At 45.7% G+C, this 26,880-nt stretch overlaps 2 protein-coding genes across 5 annotated transcripts; one reads left to right on the forward strand and one right to left on the reverse strand.

Annotated features, from left to right (window-relative positions):
• Positions 1-221: 221 nt before the first annotated feature.
• Positions 222-17,510, reverse strand: EMC8 (ER membrane protein complex subunit 8). Of its 2 annotated transcripts, XM_028501771.2 has the most exons (5): positions 16,998-17,510; positions 9,069-9,145; positions 2,372-2,441; positions 1,218-1,312; positions 222-698 (listed from the first exon to the last, which is right to left on the reverse strand). In XM_028501771.2, the coding sequence occupies exons 1-5, from the start codon at positions 17,226-17,228 to the stop codon at positions 539-541; spliced, it is 633 nt and encodes a 210-aa protein (XP_028357572.1). In that variant the 5' UTR covers positions 17,229-17,510; the 3' UTR covers positions 222-538. The 2 variants fall into 2 exon arrangements, with proteins under 2 accessions (XP_028357572.1, XP_035868201.1); XM_036012308.1 differs by lacking the exon at positions 1,218-1,312 and having other exon boundaries at positions 563-698; positions 16,998-17,499.
• Positions 17,511-17,568: 58 nt separating this feature from the next.
• On the forward strand, positions 17,569-25,408 carry LOC114488130. 3 transcript variants are annotated; one of them, XM_028501772.1, is made up of 5 exons: positions 17,569-17,707; positions 18,866-18,939; positions 23,304-23,471; positions 24,138-24,269; positions 25,151-25,408. In XM_028501772.1, the coding sequence occupies exons 2-5, from the start codon at positions 18,867-18,869 to the stop codon at positions 25,285-25,287; spliced, it is 510 nt and encodes a 169-aa protein (XP_028357573.1). In that variant the 5' UTR covers positions 17,569-17,707; position 18,866; the 3' UTR covers positions 25,288-25,408. The 3 variants fall into 3 exon arrangements, with proteins under 3 accessions (XP_028357573.1, XP_035868203.1, XP_035868202.1); XM_036012310.1 differs by having other exon boundaries at positions 17,623-17,701; positions 18,863-18,939; XM_036012309.1 differs by having other exon boundaries at positions 17,705-17,726.
• Positions 25,409-26,880: the final 1,472 nt, after the last annotated feature.

Below are 26,880 nucleotides of genomic sequence, written 5' to 3' on the forward strand. Positions count from 1 at the left end.
CAGCAGCGTTCAGAGCTGCAGCCTCCTGATCGCCGAACAGCAACACGCAGGCGCTCAGGCATCGGCTGGGCACCAGCACGCTACGCGCCTGCCCAGTCCCAGGACTGGGTGATACTAACTCAAACAGGACGAAAACTCACACACGTTCTCATTCAGGTATAAGATATGGGCTTTTCTTTTTCAAAGATAATTCATAAGTCTTAAAAAGCATCCTTTCCAGATTATAAAAGATTAGTTAAAACTGTTTAATAGCAACGATTCTGGACAAGCAGAAACAGCTCTGACAGGGAGGATTATGGCAACATACAGCTGGGAAGAACTCCACAGGACGGTCAGACTGGGCAGTCCGTACCTCTCCCGGACACTCTGCGTTAAAAAGATGACTTTTGGGACATTCTGCCCTCTTTCAAGGCACACGCCACTTCTGAAAACTGTCAGCTTTCCACACAGGCTATGAGATATTTTATTTACATTTAAAAATAGCTTTTCTTCTTTAGCCTAGTGGAAATGCCCAGAGGCTAGTCACTGAAATCCCTCCCTAACACAGATGCAGAACAGCTTTGTTGATCTCTGGATTCGTCCAGTCATTCCGGATGTCGTCTAGGTGGTTATCGAAGTCGACGAGTGTTTCATAGGACCTGCTATCCAGGAGCGACGCTGAGATCCTCTGGGCTTCTGGCCAGTCTTCACAGTAATCACTACGAGGTGAAACAGGAGAGATCAACCTCTTAATGAAACAAAGTTTAGCTTTTCAACAGAGTGGTACAAAGGAAGACAATGAATACTAGCAAACACGTACATTTTAAACGCATAAAGATGTACATTAACAATACAAAATGTGGATAAAACAAGACACCCTCCATATGAAATGCTGAAAAAGCTGGAGGCAGATGACTGATACTTCTGGAGTGATTACAAATAAACCAAACCAAATGCCTGGAAAGAGGCTTTGGCTTATGGAGAGGTGCCCTCCTGGGGTTTGGGAAGGCTCTGAGTAACACTCAAGGTTCTTTCTATGGTGCTGAAGCCCTATTGGCCTCAGTTCCCCAGGGGCCCAGGAACATGCATGACTTCTGTATGAGGGCTGTACATGCCTCTGGAGAACAGGCTAACTGAAAAACATAGGAAGCTGGGATCAGCTTTCTGTGGGACCTGGGTACCCGCAGCAGGCCCCGGCACAGCCTGCACATAGGTCGTTCTGAGGACACAGCACTCACTAGTGTGGGTCTCTGCACCGCCATTTGTTTTCATGGTGTTCGTACACGTGGATCGTGGGTACTACACAGTCCATCGTAAACTTAGTGTTGTCCACCTGCGCACAAGACAAAGGACACAATTGTGAACGGAGCTAATAGAAGTCAAGAGCCAGCACCTTTCTAGAAAGGTTGTTAGGCGCCTCTTCGTGGCCCACAGCAGAAGCCTTGCCCGAGAGGGCACAGACACTGGAAATGTGATGTGTGAAGTGCACACGTGTGGCCTACCACGGTAAACTGTGTGTTATGCAGGGTAAATGCCATTTGTTTTGTTCACGAAAGTAGAGCTTTCAAACACTGCATCTTCCCTCCCTGCAGAATTGTCTGAATTGAGATTATTTAAAGGCTTTTATGAGGGGGACTAAAAAACCCCCTAAAAAACCAGAACTGATTTTTTAAAAATTGTGTATTTATTCTTACATGTTTAAACTTCAGTTACCTTCAAAGTACTCTCCATTTGATGCAATACACCAATTGAGACTTTTTTCCACTACTCAAAACAGTTTTTAAACTTGTCAATTTTGATGCTTTTTAGTGCTTCTGCCATTTTTTGTTTTACCTCTTCCATATCGGCAAAATGTTTCCCTTTGAGGACTTTTTCATTCCGGGAAACAAACAAACAAAAAAGATGCTTGGAGTGTGAAAGCCTCCTTGAAGAGGAGGATGGGGCATGGGGGTCATGCCATTTTTTTGGTCAAAAACTGCTGAACACTTAGCACACAGTGTAGGCAGGTGTGCTTATAAATCACCCATCATGAAATGGGCAAATGAATTGAAAGAGCCTTCAAAAACAATTCACTTCCACAAGATAATTCCATTTTTTGCGGTGTGGGGAGGGGGGGTCCCCTCTTGTATGTCAGCTACCTATCTACCTGAGTCCCTAACAAGTTCCCAGCTGGTGCTCACACTGCCAGTGTAGGGACCCCTCTTTGGGAACCACTGAATTGGAATGACTCCCCCTTTTGGAGACCTGTGTGCTGTGACTGCAAAAGGTGGCAGTGGTCTGAATATCTGCAGAAACGAAGACCGGTTACACAGCAAAGCTCTGTGTTAGCAAGAAAATGCTCAGTGGCCATCCTGTAAAGAGAAAACACAATGGGCAATTAAAAGATACTTACCATGATGAGAGCAGTATCGCTGAAGCCCTCAGCAATTCTGGAGGCCACCTTTTCTGCAACCTGGTTTGGACTGCAAAAGAAGAACCAGTGAGTTTACCACATACTGGTTAATGCCACTCAACACTGTCTACCTACAGCACAGTAAACAGGCAACAATAAAAAGACCAGCAGTCCACCTGCAATGACTTGCACTGGGCACAGGGCATGTTGTAACTGCAATGGGAGCACAGTGCAAAGTGGGTCCTATCTCACCCCCACCCCGGCAAGCCCTTGTGAAGGGGATCCTGTGAAAGCATCTTCGAAACAGAAAGGCTTCCTGGAACCCACTGGAGAGCACTATCCAAAGCACTTAGGGGAACTGCTGCTGAATGCTCCAGGCTAGTGTCAAGCTCCAGGCTAGAGGCCTCCTTGGCCCGTCTTTTCCATTTGCAAGCTCCCAGAGTGACTCTGTCCACGTCTTGGCTGCTGGCAATTGAGTCTTTCGCCTCTTTAAAAAATTTTCCCCCCCAAAATTCCTAAGCCATTTCAAATCTTTTCCATGCTTGTCACCCTTCAATTGCTGGCTCTAGCCCAGTCCTATCCAACCTTGATAAATGACAACTTCCTACTTAAATGACAACTTCCCAGCTCCGACATCTTCCCTGGCTACCACCCCCCATGAACAAAGTCATCTTTCTATCTTATTTCAGGAAAAGGCATCCTGCCACCCACGGGCTCATTCACCCTGAACTCCTCCTCAGGGCCTTATTTATAATGTATTTTTTCTGTCAAATCTGACAGCTCTGCTGTCCAATTTGAATAAGTCTTTTCCTTTTTAGGATAAAAAAATTACGTAACAGATTTCCTCTAGCCACTGTGTAACCTCTCTCCTCCCTTTTAACCACATTTCTTAAGCTTCTGTAGTAAGTCAGTGATGTCCCTCTTGCTCTGTTTTCTTACACAACTGTGCAGCCGGGTTCTTCCCCCTTGCCTCTGTGGGCCAGCACCCTCGAAACCTACCAAACACCCACCACCCTTCCAAGACCCCCAGCTGGAATCCACCACGTCCAGGTGGGCTGGCCTATTTCTAATTTCTCTGATTGAAGTCACCTTTCCTTCACTCACCAGCCACTGTCGATTCTTCCCTGGCCTCTGCCTCCTTCAATCTGTCATCCATTTTGTTCAGGCTATCACCACAGCCAACAGGTTTCTAAAATTGCTTCCTAACTGGTCTCAATTTCTAGGCTCTTCTTATATGATACATCCTGGAAACCCTCTTTAGATGAATTCTCCTAAAATGAAACATTTACCTACACACACACACCCTGCTGCTCGCCTGTGCTTGTAAGATAACAGCCCACCTTTTTCAGACCGGCAAATCCAGGCCTTTCTCACCATGGACCTTGCTACCATTCCTATCCACAGGAACAAAGCTCTGTGTCTTTAATTTCATTAAATTACTACTTAGTTACTTATTTAGTAAAATTGTCTATGTATCAAGCCCCCTCACTTATATTGTCCTGTTTGAATGCCCTTCTATACCAATTTCTACTTGAATTCCTTCCCATCTTTAATGCCTAGAACATGCCACCTTTTTGGGGAGGCATTGCCAAGCTACCTCAGTTGAGGTCTATTTGTCCCTTCTCAAAACATTGTTTTACTTGTAAAGGCTTTGACACTTAATATTCGGCATGCAGTTGTCTTTTTTGGCATCTTACTTCCTCTGCACAATTATTATCAGCTTTAAAAAAGGATTTTATTTATTTTTAGAAAAGGGGAAGGGAGGGAGAGAGGGAGAGAACATCAATGCGTGATTGCTTCTTGTGCGTCCTCTACTGCATGCACTTGCAACCCAGGCATGAGCTCTGACTGGGAATTGAACCCACAACCCTTTAGTTTGCAGGCCAGCACTCAATCCACTGAGCCATACCAGCTGGGGCTGAGTCTCAGCTTTTTGAAGCAGGGTCTGAGCTATATATTTTAATGACCATAAAACTACATTAGTTATTTTGAATTTATTTAAAGAAACATACTATACAATTACAAACCTTCTCTTGTGACTGAACTGGAAAAAGCAGATTAATAATGTTTTATAAAAATAAATTATTTTAGCTCTGGCTGGCATAGCTCAGTGGATTGAGCGCGGGCTAGGAACCAAAGTGTCCCAGGTTCGATTCCCAGCCAGGGAACATTCATGGGTTGCAGGCCATAATCCCCAGCAACCGCACATTGATGTTTCTGTTTCTCTCTCTCTCCCTCTCTCTGTCTCTCTCTCTCTCTCGCTCCCCCTCCCTCCCTCCCTTCCCTCTCTAAAAAAATAAATAAAATCTTAAAAAAAATTATTTTATCTAATTATCCTATTTCCATGTTCAAAATTGAGAATTCATAGTGATATGTTGATTGTAAGTATTATGTTAAGAAAAATTAAAACAACAATAAAAAATAGTTTAAGCCCTGGCTGGTGTGGCTCAGTGGATTGAGACTAGGCCTGCGAACTGAAGGCTCGCTGGTTCAATTACAGGTTGGGGCACATCCCTGGCTTGTGGACCAGGTCCCCAGTTGGGGGCATGTGAGAGGCAATTGGTCCATATTTCTCTCACACATAGATGTTTCTCTCTTTCTGCCTCCCTTCCTCTGCTTTCTAAAAATTAAAATAGAAAAAAAAAGTTTAAAAGAGAAAGGGGGCCCAGAAATTCCTGTTTATGAGGTTGGCACGAAAGCTCTCAAAGTAAACGCAGTGCTGTACTGTACGCAAGTGCCAAGTCCCCACAGCTCAGATGGGACGCGGAGAGGAGCAGGTATAGGGCTGCACACTCATCCACTAATTGTGGAAAAGAGACACCCTGATCGCTCTGCATCTTCAGTGGTCCTGACTCACTTCCACCTCAGGTGCAAAGGGAAAAGAATTTGGCATTTGCTAAGTGCATAGTCCTCTAGGGACTCGTAAGCATATGCCATGAAGAGACTTACAAAACCGTTATCCTAACATTTATAATTATCATAGAAGTAGATGACTTCTATTGGGAAGAGGAATCAAGAAGCATTCATTAAAAATAAGAATAATGCCCTGGCTGGTGTGGTTCAGTGGACTGAAAGCTGGCCTGAGAACCAAAAGGCTGCTGGTTTGATTCCCAGTCAGGGCACATGCCTGGGCTGTGGGCCAGGTCCCTGGTGGGGGGCCGTGTGAGCAGCAACCACACACTGATGTTCTCTCCCTCTCTTCCCCTCTGTCTTAAAAAAAAAAAGAGCTACTATTGAAAGAACATAAGCACCCCATGTTCATTGCAATGTTATTCACAATCGCCAAGCTATGGAAGCAGTCTAAGTGTCCATCAGTAGATGAGTGGATAAAACAACCATGGGACATTTACACGGTGGAATTCTACTCAGCTGTAAGAAAGAAGAAAGATTTACCCTTTGTGACAGTATGGATGGACCTGGAAAGCATTATGCTAAGTGAAATAAGCCAGTCAGAGAAATACTTGTCTTTCTCTGATTTCACTCATACGTGGAATCTAATGAACAAACTGAACTAACAAGGAAAATGAGGACAGACTCATAGATGGAGAGCAGATGACAGCTAGTGGTGGGGGGAGGTTAGGGGATGGAGGGATTGAGCAAAAAGGAAAAAGGACTCGCAGACATGGACAACAGTGTGTGGACTACTGTGCAGAGGGGGGTATAAGGGGACTAAATGGTAATAGAAAAAATACAATAAAGATAGGTTTACAAATTTAAAAAACCCCTACCATTTCAGATGCTCAAGAATTCAAATTTAAAATTTATTCTTTTGAAAAAAGTTTAAAAAAACTGTAGTTAATAACTGCCAAAGTATTTGAAAGAACAGCCAATTTTGTTTATTTTTCCTATATTTTGCACTTAGTCTCAGATACTGACCTACCTCATTCCTAATGTAAAACTGTTGCATTACGATATTAAAATCAGTATTTTGTTTTCTGCCAGGCCATTTCAACCCCTGTTCCTGCAAAGAGTCAGCTGTCAAATAAAACTGCAGGAACTCTGAAGACAGAGATCACTTTGCTAAGCCTCTTCCCAACCGGCACAAAGCTATGCATTTACTCCTGAGATCTCACACTTTTACAATTTGTATCTAAAAGCTTTTTATCCCTGGCTGGTGTGGCTTGGTGGATTGAATGCTGGCCTGTGAACTGAAAGGTTGCCAGTTCAATTCCCAGTCGAGACAGATGCCTGAGATGCGGGCTAGGTCCCAGTTAGGGGTATGCAAGAGGCAACAGATTGATGTTTCTCTCCCTTTCTTCCTCCCTTTCCCTCTTTCTAAAAATAAATACAGTCTTAAAAAAAAATAAAAGCTTTTTATTGAGTATCTACCTCAAGCCATGGCACAGTGCCTGGTACTGAAATTTACCAAAACTAAATGCTAATTATGATGCAAAACACCAGTAATTATGATATGATAAAATGAAAGGATGCAAAATCCTCAAGTTTAGGAAATGAGTAAAATAGTTATAAACACCTATTTCTTTTTTTAATGTTAAAACAATGAACGGTTCTTCTCTGAAAAAAGTATTCACAGGACTAGTAACTGTACCAGCTGCTACTCTGAACCAAGCACAAAGCTAAAATGCTGATTGTTGCTTCACTCTATCCTCACGACCACTCTATGGTACAAACTTCTACCTCCATTTTACAGATAGGACCACTGAGGCCAAGGGGGTGAATCAGTAAGTCACCTGGGATTTGAAACCAAGTCTACCTGGCTCCAAAGCTTATGCTGTAGACACTGTTAATTAGCTGGTATTTCTAAAAGAGCACACCAGGTCTGGCTGAAGAGAGGATTTTTAGGTACAGGTAAACAGTACTGAAGAAGGAAGTTGGCATGTCCCAGCTCCTGAGCTTACAAACTGTGTGACCTCTGTGCAGGGTCTACCTCTGGCTGGAGTTTCTTTACCTGAGCATCCTTGTGAGGATTAGACAGAGCAACGCCAGGGAAGCCCCAGGCCAGGTGCAGCGTTAGGGATGCTAGCCTTACTCCCAACCCAGCACACAGCACCAGCACTTGGGAGGGTGGATGAAATCCCAAGGCAGAGCCAGGGAACTGGGCTCAGAGAGCGCCTGCGTGCTGTCGTCCCAGCAGAGGCTTCAACAGGGGTTGTTTCAAGCCCAGTGTTTCACTTGTTACCCCTCCTCCCTCAGAGTCCCTACTGGACCCAGTCCTCCGAGGGTAAGAGGGTTTTTAATCCCTGAAGTGCTTTTGTGTCTCATGAGTGATAGCAATACTTGGTTACCAGCTTATTGTATTATTTCCAAAAATGCAACTGAGTCCAACCTCTTGCCTATGGTGGGCCAGGTGGACAGAATTCCAGCAGTGTAGGTCTGAGGTCCTTCACTGCATCCCCTAACACCTGGACCCCGGAGTCAGTCAGTCAGTGTGATGCCAATGTGTCAGTGCCTTCCATCACACGCCGCCCACACTCCGTCCTGGCTTCCCTTCTGCTCCTGGCTGAGGAAGGTCAGAGGGAGGTCAGGGTGTGATTCCTCTCGGCCTCTTTGTGAGGTCACATCAGGCTGGCTACTGGCCACGTCCCTCTACCAAAGGGAATTTGCTTCTCTTGAGGATGACTTCTATTTTCTTCAAAAATTGTATTTTTTATTCCCATCGACATACAGTATTATATTAGATTCAGGTGTATATCATAGTAATTGGGCATTTATACACCATATTTTTTTGGACTATAAGGCTTTTTTTTTTAAACCACATTTTTTGCTTCAACCCCCCCCCCCTATTTTCCTCCTCTAAAACCTAGGTGCGTTTGGGGTCCGCACCATAAGACACACCTAGGTTTTAGAGGAAAACAGGGAAAACATTTTTGAAGCAAAAAATGTGGTTAAAAAAGGTACATCTTATAGTCTGAAAAGTACAGGTAACTTATGAAGTGATCAGCCCATAAGTCAACTACCCAGCTGACACCACATGTACAAAAGTACTGAGTGCATTCCCTCTGCCATACTTTACATCCCCGTGACTGTTTCTGTAGCTGGCAGTTTATGTATCTGATGGCTTTCGTCACCAGCTTTAGGTTACTGCACTGCTCTCTCATGAGGTCTCTTACATAACTCCTACACCTTTGGAAACAATCTGCCTATTATGCCCTCCTCGAGTTATCCTAACTTTAGCATGTTGTCTGTTTTTCTGTTGGGACCAAGACCTAGGCAGAAATAAAGCAGAGTTCTCTGCTTTACTCATTAATCAGAAAGGAACCAGGAGCCAATATGAAGGAAGCAGCACATACCACATTTTCATCATAGTATCAGACCCTTTACAGCACCAAACCTAAAAGTTGTTTTATTTAAGCCAAAAGAGAGTGGTATTTTCTCCTAATGCTCCGGCCTACATCATTCATAGTTTGGGAATGGGAAGTGAGGCAGATGAGCTCAGTGGGGACAGAAGTTGGAGGCCCATGGCCATTGCTTTCATTGCATGAATTTTCTTTAAGCAAAATAAAGAAGACACAAAACAGAATCCGAAAGTTAATATAAATGTTTAGACTTTCTGTTGTTTGGAATTATCCACCCCACAGTTCCCCTCAAATACTATAAACAAGCACAGAGGGCGGGGAAGGGTTTTGTTCTCTCAGACTCCACGTCTCGAGCCCACAGAAGGTCAGAAGGCACACCAGAGACGTCTCTGTGCGCCACGTGACCCTCCTTTCAGACCAGGGCTTCTGCATGGACATACCTGGCATCCTTTACTCGTTCATTAGCTTGATAATAACCAGCAATCACATAGCTATTATCTTTGCACCATGAATCAATCTGAAAGAACAAAAATTGGAAAGAAAAGATAAACGATTTTCCCTTAAATATCAAGTCTTAATAAACACAGGAGACCCCTCCCTCCCAAACACTGAGACAACACACCATACAAACCTGTATCCTTCTCCCCAGAAGAAGGGCTACAATAATGACATAGGTGTTCACAGAAAAAAGGTCACACCAACTTGCTTTCCATGGTCCCCTCACCCTCACTTTGGAGGGGCGGGGGATGTCTTTCCATAGGTGAGGACTCTGTAATTGCCAGAGGGGTGGGGCTAGGCATGAGGAGTGACCTCCTTGCCAAGTCCCTGCAGAAGTCCCCAATGTTGAGACATATTAAACAGGTGCAGCGCTGAGGGGAGGTGGGGAAAGGGAGACCATCTTTACCCATCTTCTTATAATATGAAGAACTAAGGCATTCTGGGGCTTGAAAAATACTTACTTAAGATCATTTAAATCAATCCTTCACAGATAAGCAGACTAAAGCTCAGAGGTTCAAAGTCTGAAGAGCCACGCAGCAGAGCCCGGATGGGAATCTAAGCCTCTTTTGAAAATAAACCCTTTCATACTACACTTCAGTATTTCTAGCCAACATACCATGAAAAGCCCTTCACACTGGGATGCGGGATAAACAGGCACACACACAGGTGGGCAAATACAGACAGGAATGCCCCCACGCACTCACGTTCAACTTCCTGTGACATGCTTTAAATGGGAGCATGGTGGCTGACTTTGGAAGTTTTTTTCTGTCCGTTTTATAATGCCACCCCTTTCTCATCAGATTCAGCTTCCTGTGGGTCTAATGCCATTGTTAAAAACAAAAGGTCATCTTAACTGTGTTGCCATAATGGAGTTTTAATAATACACTGCAATAAATTCTATTCTCAGTCTGCAGAAGAGGGAAAAAATTGATCCTTGATTTTTTCACAGTGAATTAACTGGTTAAAAATGTATTTCTCTTTTTGTTTAATATAGCTCTATGGTTTTGTCTTGAATTCTGGTTTGGACCTCAGACAGTCTCCTTTATGACTAAAAGCTGACATTAGAAGATGGTTACAGTTCAAGGTTCCCTGGCTTTCATAAGGATTAGAATAATTCTGGCCTTCTAAGAGCTCACAAATTACCATATTGGGTCAAAACCAAGGCTCCAATTAGATGTTGAACCAATTAGATGTTTTGGTCATCCACCCAAAAGATTAGGGCTATGTCTCCAAAATATTTATAATGGCTCTTTCACTGTAACTTTGCTGCAAATGACTCCAAAATTACTGACATTTTGTTTCTGTCACCTCTTAAAGGAACAGGTTCTAGAAACTTTCTATTGCTGCTTATAGCATCCATTTCTTTAATTTTTAAACTTACCTCCATGTAGTACCAAGAGGTACAGCCTAGCTTTAAAATGTGATCTTTGGCCCCATTTCCTACACTCAGAGATTAGTCTGCCCTTTAGTGTGGCCCTCCCAGCCTTTGTATGTAATCAAAGACCAGCCTCCCGAGTGTGTCCTCACTCAAGGTGACCCTCATCTCTGGTCACCTGGCGTTCCTCTCCCTGCCCTCTGGTATATGGGTTGTCCTTATATCTGACTCAGAACTAGAGATGTGTCCCAAGTTTCGTTACTATTTTAGTTTCCTACTGCCCTTGTAACAAGTTATACAAACTTAGTGGCTTAACATGGCACAAATTTATTGTGTTATAGGTCAGAAGTCTACAACGGGTCAGCAGGACTGATTCCTTCTGGAAGTTCTAGGGGAGAATCCTATCCTTGCCTTTTCCAGCATCTGGAGGTCACCCACATTCTTTAGCTAGTGGCTGCATCACTGTGACCTCTGCTTCTGTCATCACATCTTTAACTCTGAGTGAACTTATGCTTCTCTCTTTTTTAGAGAAAGATTTATTTATTTTCAGAGACAGGGGAAGGGAAGGACAAAGAGAGGGAACGGAACATTGATTAGGTGCCTCTCACATGCCCCCAACCAGGGACCTGGTTTCCAACCCAGGCACATGCCCTGACAGGGAACTGAACTGGTGACCTTTTGCTTTGCAGGACGACACCCCAACCACTGAGCCACCTCGGTCAGGGCTCTGCTTCTCTCTTACAAAGACCTTATACTGGGTCCATTAGGTAATCCAGGATAATCTCCCCATCTCAAAACCCTTAATTTAATCTCATCTGCCAAGTCCCTTTTGCTATGTAAGGTAACATATTCATGGGTTCCAGGGATTAGGACATGAACATTTTGGGGGGCTATTTTTTTGGGCTGATCGCTGCTATATTTACTATAAGGATACAACAGTGAGCAGTCCAAGCAGCTCCTAGATCCCTTTCCTGGGCTGAAGGAGGGGCATATGATTCCTCAGCAAACACACTACATACCCTCACTTGACTTTACCTGATAAGAGCAAATTCCTGTATGAAAAATTTCAGCCCTGGCTGGCGTAGCTCAGTGGATTGAGCACGGGCTGCGAACCAGGCATTGCAGGTTCGATTCCCAGTCAGGGCACATGCCTAGCTTGCAGGCCATGACCCCCAGCAACCACACATTCATGTCTCTGTCTCTCTCTCTCTTTCTCCCTCTCTTCCCTCTCTAAAAATAAATAAATAAAATCTTAAAAAAAAAAAAGAAAAATTTCAAAGGCCTAATCAAATTCCAGCATAAAAATAATGTTCTGCATGACCCTGAACTTCTAGCAGAACTCTCTGAAGTGGATACCCTAAAAGTGAATCAGGTCACAAAGCTCTGGCTTGGTTTTGGAAACTTATGAATGAATGATTTAAACAAGAATAACCAAGTTAACTGTAAGGTTGCCTATGATGGGCATGCGTAGCCTGCCCATAGCTGTCCAGATATAGACACAGCTGGCCATCAATTGAGGAATAGAGAACATGGAAGTGAGGAATTCAGAATGGACTAAGGCTTCCTGCCAGCATCAGAGCCCCCAGAGGTAGGGCACAGATGCTTTAATAAGAAGGGAAGAGTTTTCTTGGGATAGCCTTGAGAATGGTACCAGATATTATCAGGTGAGAGTGACCTGGTACAAAGTGAAAGTCAGTGTGTGGAAGATGAGCAATGGGGACGGGGCTGGGGTGGGAATGGGACAGGCACGACCTTCAGAACATCCAGTAAGCCCAACAGCTCACTGATAAAAATCCTAGTGGGTTTAAGCAGTAGCTTGTTCAGGAACAGCAACTCGTTCCTCCCAAGTCAGGCAGGGCAGGGCAGGGCAGGGCAGGCGGAAGACCGGAGAAGCTGCTGTCTGACCTCTGTTCTCAGTGAGCCCATTTCCCTTTGCTTTGCTGCAGTGATTCCCTACTCCTCTCACACATTCTGTGAACAATCAAAATGAAAATCAAAAGTTCATAATAACCCTCTGACATCTGATGTCAGCTTAGTAAAACTGCATACAAGAGTCCCAAATCTGCATTTATTCATGCAGTTTCTTTTACTTTTCAGAGAGAAAGAAGGACACTTTTACCTTGTGATAAGCCTGCCACCCTGTATGTTCAGTGAATTTTTTGGCTCATTCCAGTCCAGACACTAGAACTACAAAAAGTGCTGGGCCTAACCCATTCATTCCCAATGAGACACAGCACAAAGAAAGTAGCTTCGCTCAGCAAACTTGCTAATATTGCATAAGTTAGACACCTCACAATTTTCAAAGCGCTACTACCCACCTCACGTGACTATACAACCGCCATAATGCAGGCAGGGCAGGGGACTGATAAGAGAGCCATCCTGAGGAGGGCTTGCCACTAACAAGTTGAGGTTGTCTATGGCAATAAGCAGGCCTTGGAGGCTGAAAGCAGAGGGGTTATTCATTTCAGTAAGAAGAAAAGCTCCTTCTCAAGTGGGGTGCTGAGTTTTCTATGGAATGGAAGGGAGCTGGATCCACAAAAGAACTCTGGAGGTAAATGGGATTGGGACAGATGGGAAAGTCAAGGGGAGGAACGGAAAGGAAGACCCAGAGCAGCCATCTCTCTCTCTCCCAGGCTAGCAGATGAATGTCCTGGAGATAAACAAGGGGCAGAAGGGAAGAGTGGGCTTAGGAACGGGCCGGAGGAGAGCAGCCCTGCAAATGAGCACAGAGAAGGTGCACAGGGGGGCAGCAGACAGAACTCTGGACCAAAATCATGATGACTAGGCTGACTGGTAAATAAGAAAGTCATCTGAGCAGAATGTAACCAAAAGCTGTTCCACTGTACTAGGAAATCAAAGAGGGGAAAGGACATAAAAGGCTTAGAGAAACAGCAGGTTTATGCTAATTGGTTTTTGCTATCAGAAATAATTCCGCCACTACCTACGTCAAAGGGTTATAATGATAAGTAAGATAACAGGCATAAGTACTTACAAATAAATAAATAAATAAAAAGCACCCAGAAATGCAAGGATTTTTTAAAAATGGAAAATTATAATGAAAAGCCCTTCAAAGGGCTCTGGCTGGTGTGGCTCAGTGGATTTAGTGCTGGCCTGAGAACCAAAAGGTCACAGGTTCGATTCTCAGTCAGGGCACATGCGTGGGTTGCAGGCCAGGTTCCCTGGTTGGGGGCATGTGAAAGGCAACTAATTGATGTATCTCTCACACACTGATCTTTCTCTTCCTCTCTTTCTCCCTTCTCTCCTAAGAATAAAATCTTTAAAAAAAGTCTTTCAAAGGAATCTAACGTTGCCCTTTGATGGGCTGCATATCAAGTCTGCCTTTCTCACTTGTCAAAAATAAGTACAATAAGAAACTCCCTAAATAGAAAAAAAGCCATGAGAATAAGGCCTCATTTATACAGTTTCATGGACTTATGGGCTATATTAAAATCACATCTTCCACAACTGATACACTGATATACTATGGTTTCTTGCACTGAAATCTTTCATTGCCTTCAGGTTATAAGTTGCTAAGTCAAAAAACTGAATGATATAAACTTAAATACCATGACTGTAATACAAAATTTTTGGATGGACTCAGATTGCAAATTTTCCTTTGTAACTTTACTCAGAAAGTTGCTGAAGGAGAAGTTATTGCAGAGGCTCTAGTTTGGACTTATGTTTGCTGGATGGGAGGCTCAAACAATGAAGGGGAACCTGAGAGTCTGGAATGGATTGTGATGACCCAGGGTGAGAAAGATCAGAACAGAGCCTCAGCAGCGCCCTTTCCCTCTTGACTAGCTGGTGCCAGTGGACCCATCTACGAGCCAAGGTCTCCTCTGGGCATCTGCCCTTCTCAGGTAAGTGGTTTGGGAAGCAGCCCTGCTCCATGGGGAAAATTCAGGTAAAGGTGACTCAAATGCAGTTGTTTATAGTTAGTGTATTTAATTCTCTCAAGTATTGCACTCCTATCTCGTAATAGGAACATAATTCGTTACCTCTGTAAAGCTTACTTAAGAATGAGAAGAATCAGTGATATTTTTACAATTCCAAGTGCAGTTCAAGTTTGTCTTTACGTATGTATTTCTGACAGGATTGTATATGGACTTAAAGCAACACTCCTTTTCCTCCTACCTCTAGCTACTCAGTTACCCTGCAGACTCCTCCTCTTCCTCTCACTCTGTAAAAGCTACAGTTCCCCAGGCTTTGCTCATGGCTCTCTCCTCATTCCACACAGTTCTGGCCAATATATCCTGCTCTCATGGCTTCAAAGATCATTGAGAAGCTAGTGGTTCCCAATCTGTATCTCCAGCCCATTCATTTTCTGAGTTCCAGATGCATTTCAACTTTCAACACTAGGTTGTCTTCACTTTTCCTCAATAAAGGCACCACTGTCCTCCCAATGCATAACTCAGAAACCGAGGATTCCCTCTTGCTTCCTTTTCCCTATGTCCACATTTGATTAGTCACTAAGTCCTGTGGATTCTTCCGCCTGGCTCCCCTGATCCTTCTCTGCATTCACAATGCTCTCAGTTTAGGCCACCCCTCTGCCTCTCATCCTGCTTGCGCTCCTGTCTCTAATATCCTCTTGGCTGCAGGCCAGAACCATCATTCCAAGACACAAGTCTGACCAAGCAACTCTCTTCCAGTGGCTTCCCTTTGTCCTCACAACGGTGCCCAAACAAACTCCACTGTGTGATCTGCAAGGTCCTCTACAGTGGCATCTGTCCACTGCTCACCTCTCTGTCCCTGGCCCCTTTACACTCTAGCTCTTCCTCCACCCCCAGTTTTCTCTTGGTCTCTGCACGTGCTGGTCCCTCTGCCTTGAATGTTCTCTGTCTATGCCCTGGGTTACTATGGCCGGCCCATAGGGCCAGTATTTGCATGTCCCTTTCTCTGGGCAGCACGGCTTTCCTAACTCTGTAAGCCTGGGTGAGCTGACTTTTCTCTTGGATCCCTTACTATTTTCTGCTTAACCCCACACAGGACACTTATTCTTTGGTACTGTGCTTGTCTGCTTGGCACAAATTCAACGGCTAAGCAGGTACTGTGTTTGATCCACAGATACAGCTCTCCATCACAGGCCTGGCACTAGTGGAGAAAGAAATAATCCTACATTAATGCTACTGGTAAGTCTAGTTCCCTGCAAGTGAATGCATTACACATCCAATCAGCCTGCAATTCCCTTGATAACAGAATAATTAAGACAGTTGGTTGGAAAGACACCCCAGTGATGTTTTGGTCCTGATGGCACATTTCTTCAGAAGCTACAGTGGTTGATTTTATAAATATCACCTACTTTTTATCTATCTCCTGTCCAGAGAGGACATGAAGAAATTCACACAATGACTCAACTTAACAGGCACTGAAACATGAGCCAAGTAACCTTGGACCAGGACCATTTGCCCAAAGGTACTTCCTGCATACCAAGAATTTACATGGGTGTCATAATCAGGCCAATTATGAAATGGATTCATTTTACTTAGTGGGACATATAAAAATAGGACTCCTACCTACACCTTCTCAAATATTTTTCGAATGAATTAAATGTTTTTAGTCATAGGTTATACTTAAATGTTTGTAGTTACACACCATACCTCAACTCAGGTGCTGAGGCAGGTCTGAGGCTAGTTTATTTCTAAGTTTTTAACAACTCCCTGGAATTTACAGGTGGTCTTTTCCCCTTAATTGATCATTATCTCAAAAACTACTGCCTAGATTCAATTACCATCCAGCTTATTAGTGACCTAAGTCTTCCCCACTATGCTTCAATAAGCAGTCACTGCCAAGTACACACATAAAAGTGTGGTGGATAGAAGGCACGACTGTTCCCGCTTTTTGATTTCACAAAGTCCTAAGCTTTTAAAATTACTGCAGCGTGCTAGAGAAGTCATTAATGGGAACAGATAAATTCTCCTTACACATGGTTTACACAACTCAAGGAAGGAGAGCAGTGCTTGTTATGTCAAAGCTACCTCTCCAGACGTGTCCCAACTCTGAGATCCCGAAGTGCCACCACCAAAAGGACCACAGCGCCTACACTCACATCAGATAAGGAACCGGCTCGGTGAAGGTGCTCACGAACCAAATTCCAGCTTTTAGGTTTCAATGCATCAAAACTTCCCGCGACTCAAAATCCCAATTGTAAACGCCTTCCGATTACCCAGTTAACGGTAGCTTGTTTTTATAAAGGCTACTGGTTTGAGGCAGTTAATGGATTATTCGTCGCCTAAAAGTGCCTTTAAAAACACCCATGATAGTTAAGGTGGCTCCTTGGGCCGCTGCTATTACGAGCTGCCATCTGCGGGGCGCTCCCTAAGTACCGGGCAAAAGATCCATGGGCTCCCGCGGGTCATCCCGTTCACTGTTACCGCGACCTCGGTGGGTGGGTTCTAGGCTCCCGTCGGACACCTCTGTCAGCTTCCAGCTGGGACTGCTTGGAAGCCGATCGCAAACCAATCTCCGAGGGGCGGCCAGGCGCCGTTCCCACGCTTACCAGGGTAAGGGCCACCTCCAGCATGGGGGCGAGGGCCAGGGTGCCGTGGAACAGTGGAATACAGTCCACGAAGAGAGTGTGGTGGGCGCCCGGGCCGCTCAGGGGCAGGTGGTCCTTGCGCGGCTTCTGCTTCTCAGCCACCAGCAGTCCATTGACAGCGCAGTGGGGGTACTTTGCTCCATGAAGCACCATCTTGCAGTAGGCCTGCGTGGTCAGCTTCACCCCGGGCATGCTGAGCCCGGGAGGGCCCCGGAGGCCCCGGGCGCCGGCCGAGGCCTAGACTCGCTGCCCGGCCGCGCGGCGCCTAAGCGGAGAAGTGGGACAAGGCGGAAGCTGCTTGGCACGGCCCCGCAACTTGGAGGAGGCACCCACAGGCCCACCTCTGCTTTGGACTGGTTCCTTCAACACCGACTCCGGCTCGAGGAAGTCCACACGCGCGCCTCTGACTGCTCTCGCAACTCGCCGGGCGCCGCAGGAAAGCGGTCCCTCAGCGCCCGCCGGAAAGCAGCCCAGCCCGGCGTTTTACGACGTTCGCGGCCCTCCCCTCCTTCCTCTCCAGTGACCTCCAGCGCGGCGGGGCGCGAGGTGGAGTCCTCCGCGATCCCGTGGTGCTGCGCGGCGCGGCCTCTCTCTCTTCCGGTCGCGAGCTGACAGGGTGTAGAGGGCGGTCGCGGCAGGCACAGCGGGCTGCGGCTGGGCGGCGGCGGCAGGTGAGGCGAGCGGCGGCCGGCCCGCGGCCTTGGGAGGCCGGGGAGCATCGGGGGCTGGAGGCCGTTGGGCCTGAGTGCCGGAGGCCCGGCGGCCTGGGAGTAGCAGGAAGCGGCGTTTGGCCTTCGGACCCGTTGACATTGAAGCCGGTCCGTGGGGGTTCCGGGCTCGGGGCAGGCAGATTCGCGGCCGATGTGCGGCGCTGAAACGTCCGGCCCGGCTGTTACGGTCTTGCCCTGCCCGCCGGCAAGGCTTGAGCTCTGACCTTGGAGCGCCCGCTAGCCGCGGGCACCGGGCAAAAGGGGCAGGTCGTTCTGCTGGCCTTCCGGGAGCGGCTCTGAGGCCTGTGTTGCAGCCTGAGCTCTAACCCTTCCCAACCGCGTCTACGCGACCTCCCCGGGTTTGACTGGGCTCGGGTAGAGGCGCTCCGCTTACCCTCCTGGAAGGCGCCCAGCGGCCGCCCACGCGCCGGCCAGGCTAGGGGAGAAGAGAGACGGTGGAGCGTTCTGCTCTGACGTCACGTTTCTGTTTATTCTGCCCCAGTTGGGGTGTTTTCTGAAGGTGTTGGGGATCCTATTCACTGTCACCAGTCCCCGCAAATGTGCAGTTTTAGAGGAGGGGTAGGTAGGGGAGATAGGCCTGAATCAGGAAGGGCCCAGGTGAGGCGTGGGTCACCCAGGTCACCCGTTGTCTGCAGGGATTGGAATTGGACCAGGGTGGTATTTTTCCCTGATTTGCCCTTCCTAAATACTAAGTTGAAAGCGCATACCACACACAATTCCTTCAGCCTTTACCCTCAAAACAGTGGAGTCCCTCATGGTGCCACAGTGCTTTACCATTTGTAGCTTTTTCAGTCTCCTCATTAATTTTTTTCTCTTTGTTTTTTAAGGAAGCCCATTTTCTACTAATTGCCTGAAGTGTGTCTATATTATGGCACTTGGTTTTATAGTGAAGCTCCATAAAGACTTGCTAACTACTCAGAAAAACCTTATTCTAGGTTATTTTGTGAATTCAGAGTCAGGAACAAATGAATCACGTATGCTGGGGAGAACACAACAGAATTGCATTGACTTTAAGATAATGCCGGGGCAAAAAGAAGAATTGTTCCTAACGGGTATTTGCCCTCATTCATAGAGAAGGTGTACACTTCTATCTTTCAGGATGTTGACTACCCGAGTGTTTAGCCTAATTGGCAAGCGAGCAATTTCCACCTCGGTGTGTGTACGAGCACATGGTAAGTTGCCTTTTTTAACTTTTAGGTAGGCTGAGCTAATTTCATTTTGCTCGTGCTATGTGTAAGGCCCTGTGCTGGAGTGTCAAACACAGATGGCTAAGATTCTGATCCAGCTGCTGAGGGATTTTAGGGGAGGGATAAATATTTTAACGGGACACTTAATTCTAGATTAAAGACTATGAACCACTGAATTCTAGTCCTGGATCTCTGCTTATATTAATATTTTCTCTTTTTTCCTTTCTCTCCCATTTTTTTTTAAGTTCAGGTTCCACCCCTTTCAAGAACTCTTCTCCACTATACCTGATTTTAATGATGTTCTTCTCCTCCAGGAAAACTCCCAACCATTTACCTTTAGTACTGTTTACATTACTGGGACAGTGGAAGGGAAAGAGCCTGAGCTTCCTAACCTGAGCTGGGTTTAACCTCATTTTAGTTTTGGACTAGGTACTTAAGTTTAGGAATCTGTTTTCTTACCTGAAATACATATAAAGAGCTTAGTTCAGTGCTTGGCAAGCAATTGTAGTTTTTCACTTATCTAGCATCTTCTTTGTACCAGACACTGTTAAATGCTGAGAATAAAAACAATGTGAAATATGGAGTCTTTCCACGAGAAGGTTTGTAATCCGGAGAGGGACAGGTACATGAAGAAAATGGCTCAGCAACAGATGGCCCCTAAGGAGAAGCACTTAGCCTGGCTTGGGGTGCAGGGGAAGCTTCTGGGGGAGAGGCTTTGCTTTGCTTGAATGTGAGCATGTTAAACCTCACATTCAAGAGGGAAATGGCATTCCAGGCAGAGGGAAAGTAAGCAAAAGGACAAAACACAAATCAGCATGGCAGGGTATGTTACTGAGGGGTCAAGTGCAAGGCTTCATTGGTGGATGATGAACTTGGAGAGCAAGGTTTATGTATCTAGGGGCTCCATAATCAGTAATTTCTGTTAACTGCTTTATATGTGAATTTGTCTTTGAAATTGTGTTTTTTAATTAGTGATACTATTATCTTAAATACTCTATATTATTGCCCATGATAACGCTATGGATACAGACTATAAAACAGATCATTGTAGTCAGAGTGTTGTTGAAATGTCTGTTATTTAAACAAGTAAGTAATAAAGAAAAATTTATTGTTTCATACATACTGAAAGAAACACCTTCATTAAAAGTTTAGGAGGTCACTTATGACAGATCACATTTTGTTTCCATTTTGGTTTTCTGATAGTGTTTAGTTTGTTTGAGGTGTAATTTATGGAAAGTAAAATTACCTTTTCTAGGTGTAACGTTCTATGGATTTGGACAAACTCACAGTGTGTAATGACGGCTCCGGTCAGAACACACAGCATGGCCATCAGCCCCCAGGTTCCTTGATGTCCCTTTGATCATTCTGCTCTTTTATAAGAAGCCTGCTTCTACCTTAAGGTAGTGGTGGTGGCCGTGACTCACTCTTAGGTATCATTTTTGGTGAAGAAGTAACATCAAGTCAGCCCCTTCTTGAAACCCTCCAGGGCCTAGTCATGCCTAGAGCAAGATCTGAGGCTGGCCCTTCTGATCTCATCACATCGTACTCAAGCACACAGCTCAGCCAGCCCTGCCCATTGCTCGAGGCCCCGCCTCCATTGGTGCGGTGTTTTGTCCCTCGTGAACGCACATTGGGCTGGTCCCTCCAGCCTCAGCTCCCAAGTTATGGATGATTGCTTCTCTCTCAGCATCTCCTGCAGTAGAAATGTTATTTTAGAATTGCCTTCCTGACCCCCTGTCCTAAAGATGCTCCATTCTGCATCACCTTGCGTTGTTTCTCCTCAGAGCGCTGATGCTCTGTGGGTTTGTGTGCATGTTTGAGTGTTGTCTGTCTCTGCCTCTGGAGCGCGAGCTTTGTGAGGCCAGGGACCTTGCCTGTCTTACTCATTGCTGCATCTCTAGCACACAGTAGGCAGATGGAAAAGACAACAGTCCATTAGATAAGTTGTCTTTAATTTTTAACTTCTGAATGTATGCTTGATACATGAACTGTTTGTTGTTCACATGAAATAGTAGCACAGTACGGAGTGCCATTGGTAGCTGCTGGTGTGGATTTGGGCATTTTCTCGGTGACAGATCTGATTGCGAGGGGAGCTCAGAATCAGCAGATTTTCTCAGCAGAGGCTCAGCCAGAGTTCCATCCAGACTGAAGACAGAAATGACAAAGCATTCACTAGAATGCAAAATCTTGGCTGTTTCTCTCTTTTTTAAAAGGAATGTGTGGTATGTTGACCTTTGCTCCTCACTCCACTCCATTTGTTGGGGGACCAGGCCCAAAATGCTGAAGAACCTCTAGCAGCCCTGAGATCACAAATTGGTTGATCTTATTCTAGAAAATGCAGTTTTATGCTTAGAGTGCTTCACGGTTATGAGCATTTACAGTAATGCCCTCCTTAACTACTGGGACACATTCTGGCAAATGTGTCTGACTTTACAAACCTAGGTGGGATAGCCTACCATGCACCTAAGCTGTATGGTATAGCCTGTGGCTCCTAGGCTACAGGCCTGTGTAGCACATCTCTGGACAAAGCAACGTGAGATTAAATCCAGCACAAGACAAAGTGATGTAATCAAGAGAGTGGTGAGCAGGGGGTGTATGAGGCTGCTGCCAGTGGAGCACAGCGTGCTGTTTCTGTCTCTTCTTTATCCTACATGGAGGGCATTTTTTTCATTGGTTTTTTTGAGCGGGAGGGAGGGGAAGGAGAGAGAAAGAGATATATCAATTGGTTGCCTTCTCATACGTGTCCTCAGTGGGGACCGAACCTGCAGCCTGGGTGTGTGCCCTGACCGGGAATTGAACCCATGATCTGCTCTATGGGATGACACCCAACCAACTGAGCCCTACTGGTTAGGGCTTCACTAGGCATATTTTTAATAATTCATGTGTAAGCTGAGTGCTAATGTACATCATTATTTTTAGTTCACTCATTTTAATAGAATCTTAGAATTCTAAAATTGCAAAGTAATTCTAGCCATTTCTATATGAGATCCTTTTAGGTTAAGGTCAAGTATAAATATTTAATTGGTAGTTATTTGCATGGCAAAGGTAAGTATCTAGAGAAATTATATTTTGCATTAGGCTGAATGTTTTACTTCACTGTTAACATGATTTGGGAGATTTTAACCATTGGGACTAAGCTAATGGAAGGAAAGAATTTTTGAAGGACTTCATTAAAATACTCCTTTCTTTTCTGCTGTCTGAATTTTTTCCTTCTTTACTTGAGTAATACATGCTCATTTACTTGAGTAATACACTTCATTTGTATAGTGAATAAATTATTCATCTGCTTGAGTAGATACAGTTCATTTGAAGGAACTAGAATTTCTGCCTATTTGAGCAGAAATTCCCATTTCATCCTCTCCTCTTCTGCTTATAACAACTTCAGTTAACTTTGCCAGGAGTTTTCTCTCTTTAGTTTATAAATGTGAGTATATATACACAATTTACACTTTCAAAAAGAAAAACAAAACAACTCTGATATATTGCTCTGTGACTTGGTGAGCACACGATTGTTTCTCCATTTTGAACACTTGGCTGTGCTTTCTACTGTGTAAGTTGTCCCTGCCATACGTGTATCCCTCCGATTCCTTCCTCTACGTGCTTTTTCCCAGAGTGCTCGTTTCCTAACATGCTCTGTGATTGTCACATTTGCTTCCCACTTTTAGCAGGTAGTTGCCAGTAAGTGGGAATCTTTGCTTTGTTCACTGATGATCTCAGCTGTCTAGAACCATGCTTAGCATATAGCAGGTGGTCAGTAAACATTTGTTGAACAGCTGAATGAATGGTTCCATGATACATGTTTCTAAGGAGCTAGCTAACTCCATCCTTTGTTGGACACAGGGTTTTTTTTGTTGTTGTTGTTTTTTGGCTATAATAAAAAGTAATGCAGTGACCATCTTTTCATATATCTTTGTTTCTCAACTTTGAACACTTCTTTATGAGTTTTATATTTTTGTTCTTCCTCATTAGTTTGAGTCACTTGCAGAAGGGCCTTCATTTAGTTAGGTCTCTGTCCAGGGCAGGGAACCCTGAGAGCCTTAGCTGACCTCTGCATGAACACTGTTGGTTGCAAGAAGTGCTGCCTCTGGGCAGTTGCTCCTGGTAGGTTTCTGTTTTGCTGTGATGAAAACTGCTACTGTTAACTCTGCCTGCCATTCACATTCTGCTGTCTGGGCCACATAGGACAGGCCTACCTTCTGCTCCACATGGTAGTCCTTCAGCTGTTTGAAACAGTAGCTGCAGCCCCTGGGATGAGTGCACACGTGCTTTTTTAGGTTTTTAGAAGTACCACCGAGTTTGTGACTCTAATCCTTTGTGAATTTTGAAATATTCTCCACCGTGCCTTTTAGGGGGTGTTGTGAAGAGTGAGGACTTTGCTCTCCCGAGTTATGTCGATCGGCGTGACTACCCCTTACCTGACGTGGCCCACGTCAAGAACCTCTCTGCCAGCCAGAAGGCCTTGAAAGAGAAGGAGAAGAACCCCTGGACCAGTCTGTCGATTGAAGAAAAAGTTGAATGTGGGTATCGAAGGGAAGTCAGGCACACAGTGTGGAGGGGATTTTTATGATGAGGGCTGTGGTGCTGCCCAGAGACCAGCCTGCCCTGGGGGCTCGGTGTGGTGTGTTTCTGTGGGGCTGCCCCAGGGTGCAGTTTCGGTGCTTTGCTGGCTGGCTGGAACTCTGCCCAGGCTCCTGTGTGCTCCTGGGGCCCCAGCCCCCAGGGAGAGGCATGAACAGGGACGCAGAGCAGCTGAACGTGTGTCATTCGAGTGTGTGGCATGTGGATGCGGTGTCTCCATGCTTCTGCTGGGTGGGGCTGGGTTTACTGTCAATTATTGATGGAAGGTCAATAAAGCATTGTCAGGTAGGTAAGGGGAATGAAAATAGTGGGATTAAATTGCTCCTTACACTGTAATCTATGGGAGAATTTCAGTTTTTTAATTTATTTTTTTTATTTACCCAAAGCAAACTCCATGCATTTTTCTCTTCATCCCTTGTGTGCATGTGTGAGAGCTTGTGTGTGCACATGCATGAGCGTGTTACAGCCTCAGGCCTTTCTGTTGTATTTCTCCATGTTTATGTCTTGCTGTGTAGCGGGGATAAGTGGTAAAGCATGGTGGACGAGGGAGTGGTTGGTCCCTGCAGCTCGTTATGCCTGCAAATGGCCATTCTTTCTGCTCTCAGTGTATCGCATTAAGTTCAACGAGAGCTTTGCAGAAATGAACAGGAGCACGAATGAGTGGAAGACAGTTGTGGGTGCTGCCATGTTTTTCATCGGCTTCACTGCTCTCATTCTGATCTGGGAAAAGCGCTACGGTGAGTAGGGGGAGGGAAGAGCCGTGCCTGGAGTGGTTCAGGTAAAAGCCCCTGGCAACACAAGACCTGGAGTTAGCCAGCACAGCTTTGACTTTCAGGGCCCAGGAGCAGGCTATGGGGGAGCCTTCACAGAAAAGGGTTCATCCCAGGGTTGTCGATCAGGTTTGTGAAACTGGCTTGTGTGAACCGAAGTAGTACAAGCCAGAATCTTTCTTGGGGTGAGCTGTACCTGCTTGGTAGTGCACTACCTACAGCACGCCACATTTTCAGTAATGTTTATCTGCTTACCAGTTAGCAGATGATGTTGTGAATGTTTGATCAAAGAGAAGAAACTTACTCATAAAGGGCTGTTTCAGGTGTTTAGGGATTGCATGTCAGTAGCTAGAATTCTGGGTCTTAGGACCTACTAGTTCTTGCTTAGGGTGGGGGTTGCCTGCTCATTCTAGTGCTGCCTCTCCCGGGCTCTTCCCGCCCAGGCAGAAGCATTTTCCCATTCTGAGTAGGCACAGTCCTGTCCTTGTAGTTTGACTGTGGACGTGGGTTAACAGAGCTGTGCCCGTCTCTGATCCCCCAAGTCACTGTTGGCTCTGTTTACGCTCTGTGCCACCCTGTAGACCCTATTATCTGTGTCCTACAGAGATGTTCTGATTTGAGCTTAAGTATTTAATTGCTCACTTACAAAGGAATAATTTGGAACTACCAGGAGTTGTCAGTGTCCAGAATCAAAAATCACTGGCATCTGCGTGGGCATGGGTGTTGAGTGGCAGGTGACTTCACTGATTTTCTTGCCAGTGTGTTGTGTGGCCCTAATACACATAGCACATTGCCTTAGAACAACCAGTCACGACAGTGTTGCCTCATGAAGTTGTTTTGGACTGTAGTGTATGGCCCCATCCCGCACACCTTTGAAGACGACTGGGTGGCCAAGCAGACCAAGAGGATGCTCGACATGAAGGTCAGCCCGATCCAGGGCTTCTCTGCCAAGTGGGACTACGACAAGAATGAGTGGAAGAAATAAGAACCTGCCATTCACGTGTCTGAACCTCACCTTGTTCTGTCATTTCATTGCAGTTCAGCATATTTACTGGAAACTCTTACGTTGCAGTCCCAATGCTAATAAACAAGCAGTTTACTTGAAATCCTTGTGATTGATTCCTTGATGATTACTAAACAAAAGTGTCTGTTACTGGTAACATAAGAGGTTTCTCCCAAGTGTCTGAAGTAATATTTTGGATATAAATGACAAAAATAAATTGCATGTGGGGACATCATATACAAACTAAAATTAGTCTTCTGATGTAGTAGCCAGACCAACAGAAGTCACCGTAGCCACTTTTCTTCTGAAACAGCCTCCTCCCGCAGTTACCAATTTGGTTGGACTGGGTGGGCCATGAGCCTGGGAAGGGTGGGAGGTCTCAACGGTAGGCTCATTTCCCTCAGCCTACTTATGGTTTGCTCAGTTCCCTGGCTGCTTTCAGCCTTTGATCCGAAAAGCTACAACAAAGCCAGTACCAGGTAAGGCAGTGATTAAGGAACATTACCTCCTGGTCCTTGGCAAGCTTCTTGTAGGGCTCTCCTGCCCTGTTCTAACCCCAGTTCCCTGTGCTGGTCCCTGGGGACCCGCAGGGAGAAGCGGAACAAATCCTGGGACAAGCTGCATGGCGAGAGCTGCAGAGAAGCGGTGTCTCCCTGCGGTGTTGGTGTGGGAGTGAGGCAGGGGTAGGATGTGGCCCTGGAGAAGCCCAGCTTTAAGGTGGAAGGGAACTTTGCCCCTAGAGCTTGATTAAGGGGATATCCTAGGAGGGCCTTAGGTAGTTACCAGTTTAAAGTTAAAAGCAGGCTAAATATAGCCTGTGATTGCAGTGTCTTCCAGCTGCTTTAGAAGTGCCCTCGATCCCTTGTTCTCAAAGGGCCAGCTGACTTCCTGGGAGGCTCCCACTGGGCGATGCTATTTTCAGCTCCTTTCCAGAGTGGGTTCCTGTGGTGTGCAGTTGAGGCGCCTGACCTGGCCTGAAGTCACCCCTGTCCCATCACCTGGCTCTTAAGGGAGCATTGGTGTGCCTACCACCATTTTATTCTAGTGCCACCATCCCAGCCACCCCTAGAGAAGGGGCAGCTGTCCTGGGTTATGTGTTGGGACTGAATGGGCTGGAGGCCGAGGGCTCTGCCTGAGTGGAAGTGGGTAGGTGGTGGAGATGGTGTTTGAAGGTCCCTCTGAGTCCCAACTGCTTCTACCCTAGAACAGCACCACACGGAGTCTCCCTGAGCTGGGGCTTTCCATGGAGTAATCTGGCTCTCCCTGCCATCCCCTTACCTAGTAAGGGCCTGCAGTCTTGACTTAAGAGGAGAATTGCCACTTGGATATCAATTTCAGATTCCAAAGTGTGACTTCTGTCATCTGTTCTCTGTCCTTGTGAGTGTGGGCCTTTAAAAATTTAAGAAAAAAAATTTTAGTGGGAGTTTGGGAGGCAGTGGAGTTGAAATTAGATTTAATCCTTCAAGCTGGGGGTCTAGTTGACCTTTTATTCATCATCTACATGTTGTCATGGCGAACATGACCCTTTGGGCCCTCATCCTCACGCTGAGGGAGGGGTGATGGGTGGGCATGGGA

This window comes from Phyllostomus discolor, chromosome 12 (genome assembly GCF_004126475.2).
Source record: "Phyllostomus discolor isolate MPI-MPIP mPhyDis1 chromosome 12, mPhyDis1.pri.v3, whole genome shotgun sequence".
In the NCBI taxonomy this organism is placed as follows: Eukaryota; Metazoa; Chordata; class Mammalia; order Chiroptera; family Phyllostomidae; genus Phyllostomus; species Phyllostomus discolor.

What these genes read in the sequence shown, in the direction of transcription:
- LOC114488130 (XM_028501772.1), top strand. Translation starts at nt 18,867, where the DNA reads ATGTTGACTACCCGAGTGTTTAGCCTAATTGGCAAGCGAGCAATTTCC. An exon ending in GATTGAAGAAAAAGTTGAAT is followed by an intron (nt 23,472 to 24,137) that starts GTGGGTATCGAA and finishes TTCTGCTCTCAG; the next exon opens with TGTATCGCATTAAGTTCAAC. An exon ending in GATCTGGGAAAAGCGCTACG is followed by an intron (nt 24,270 to 25,150) that starts GTGAGTAGGGGG and finishes TTTGGACTGTAG; the next exon opens with TGTATGGCCCCATCCCGCAC.
- EMC8 (XM_028501771.2), bottom strand. Translation starts at nt 17,228, where the DNA reads ATGCCCGGGGTGAAGCTGACCACGCAGGCCTACTGCAAGATGGTGCTT. An exon ending in TGGAGGTGGCCCTTACCCTG is followed by an intron (nt 9,146 to 16,997) that starts GTAAGCGTGGGA and finishes TTGTTCTTTCAG; the next exon opens with ATTGATTCATGGTGCAAAGA. An exon ending in GAACGAGTAAAGGATGCCAG is followed by an intron (nt 2,442 to 9,068) that starts GTATGTCCATGC and finishes CTTCTTTTGCAG; the next exon opens with TCCAAACCAGGTTGCAGAAA.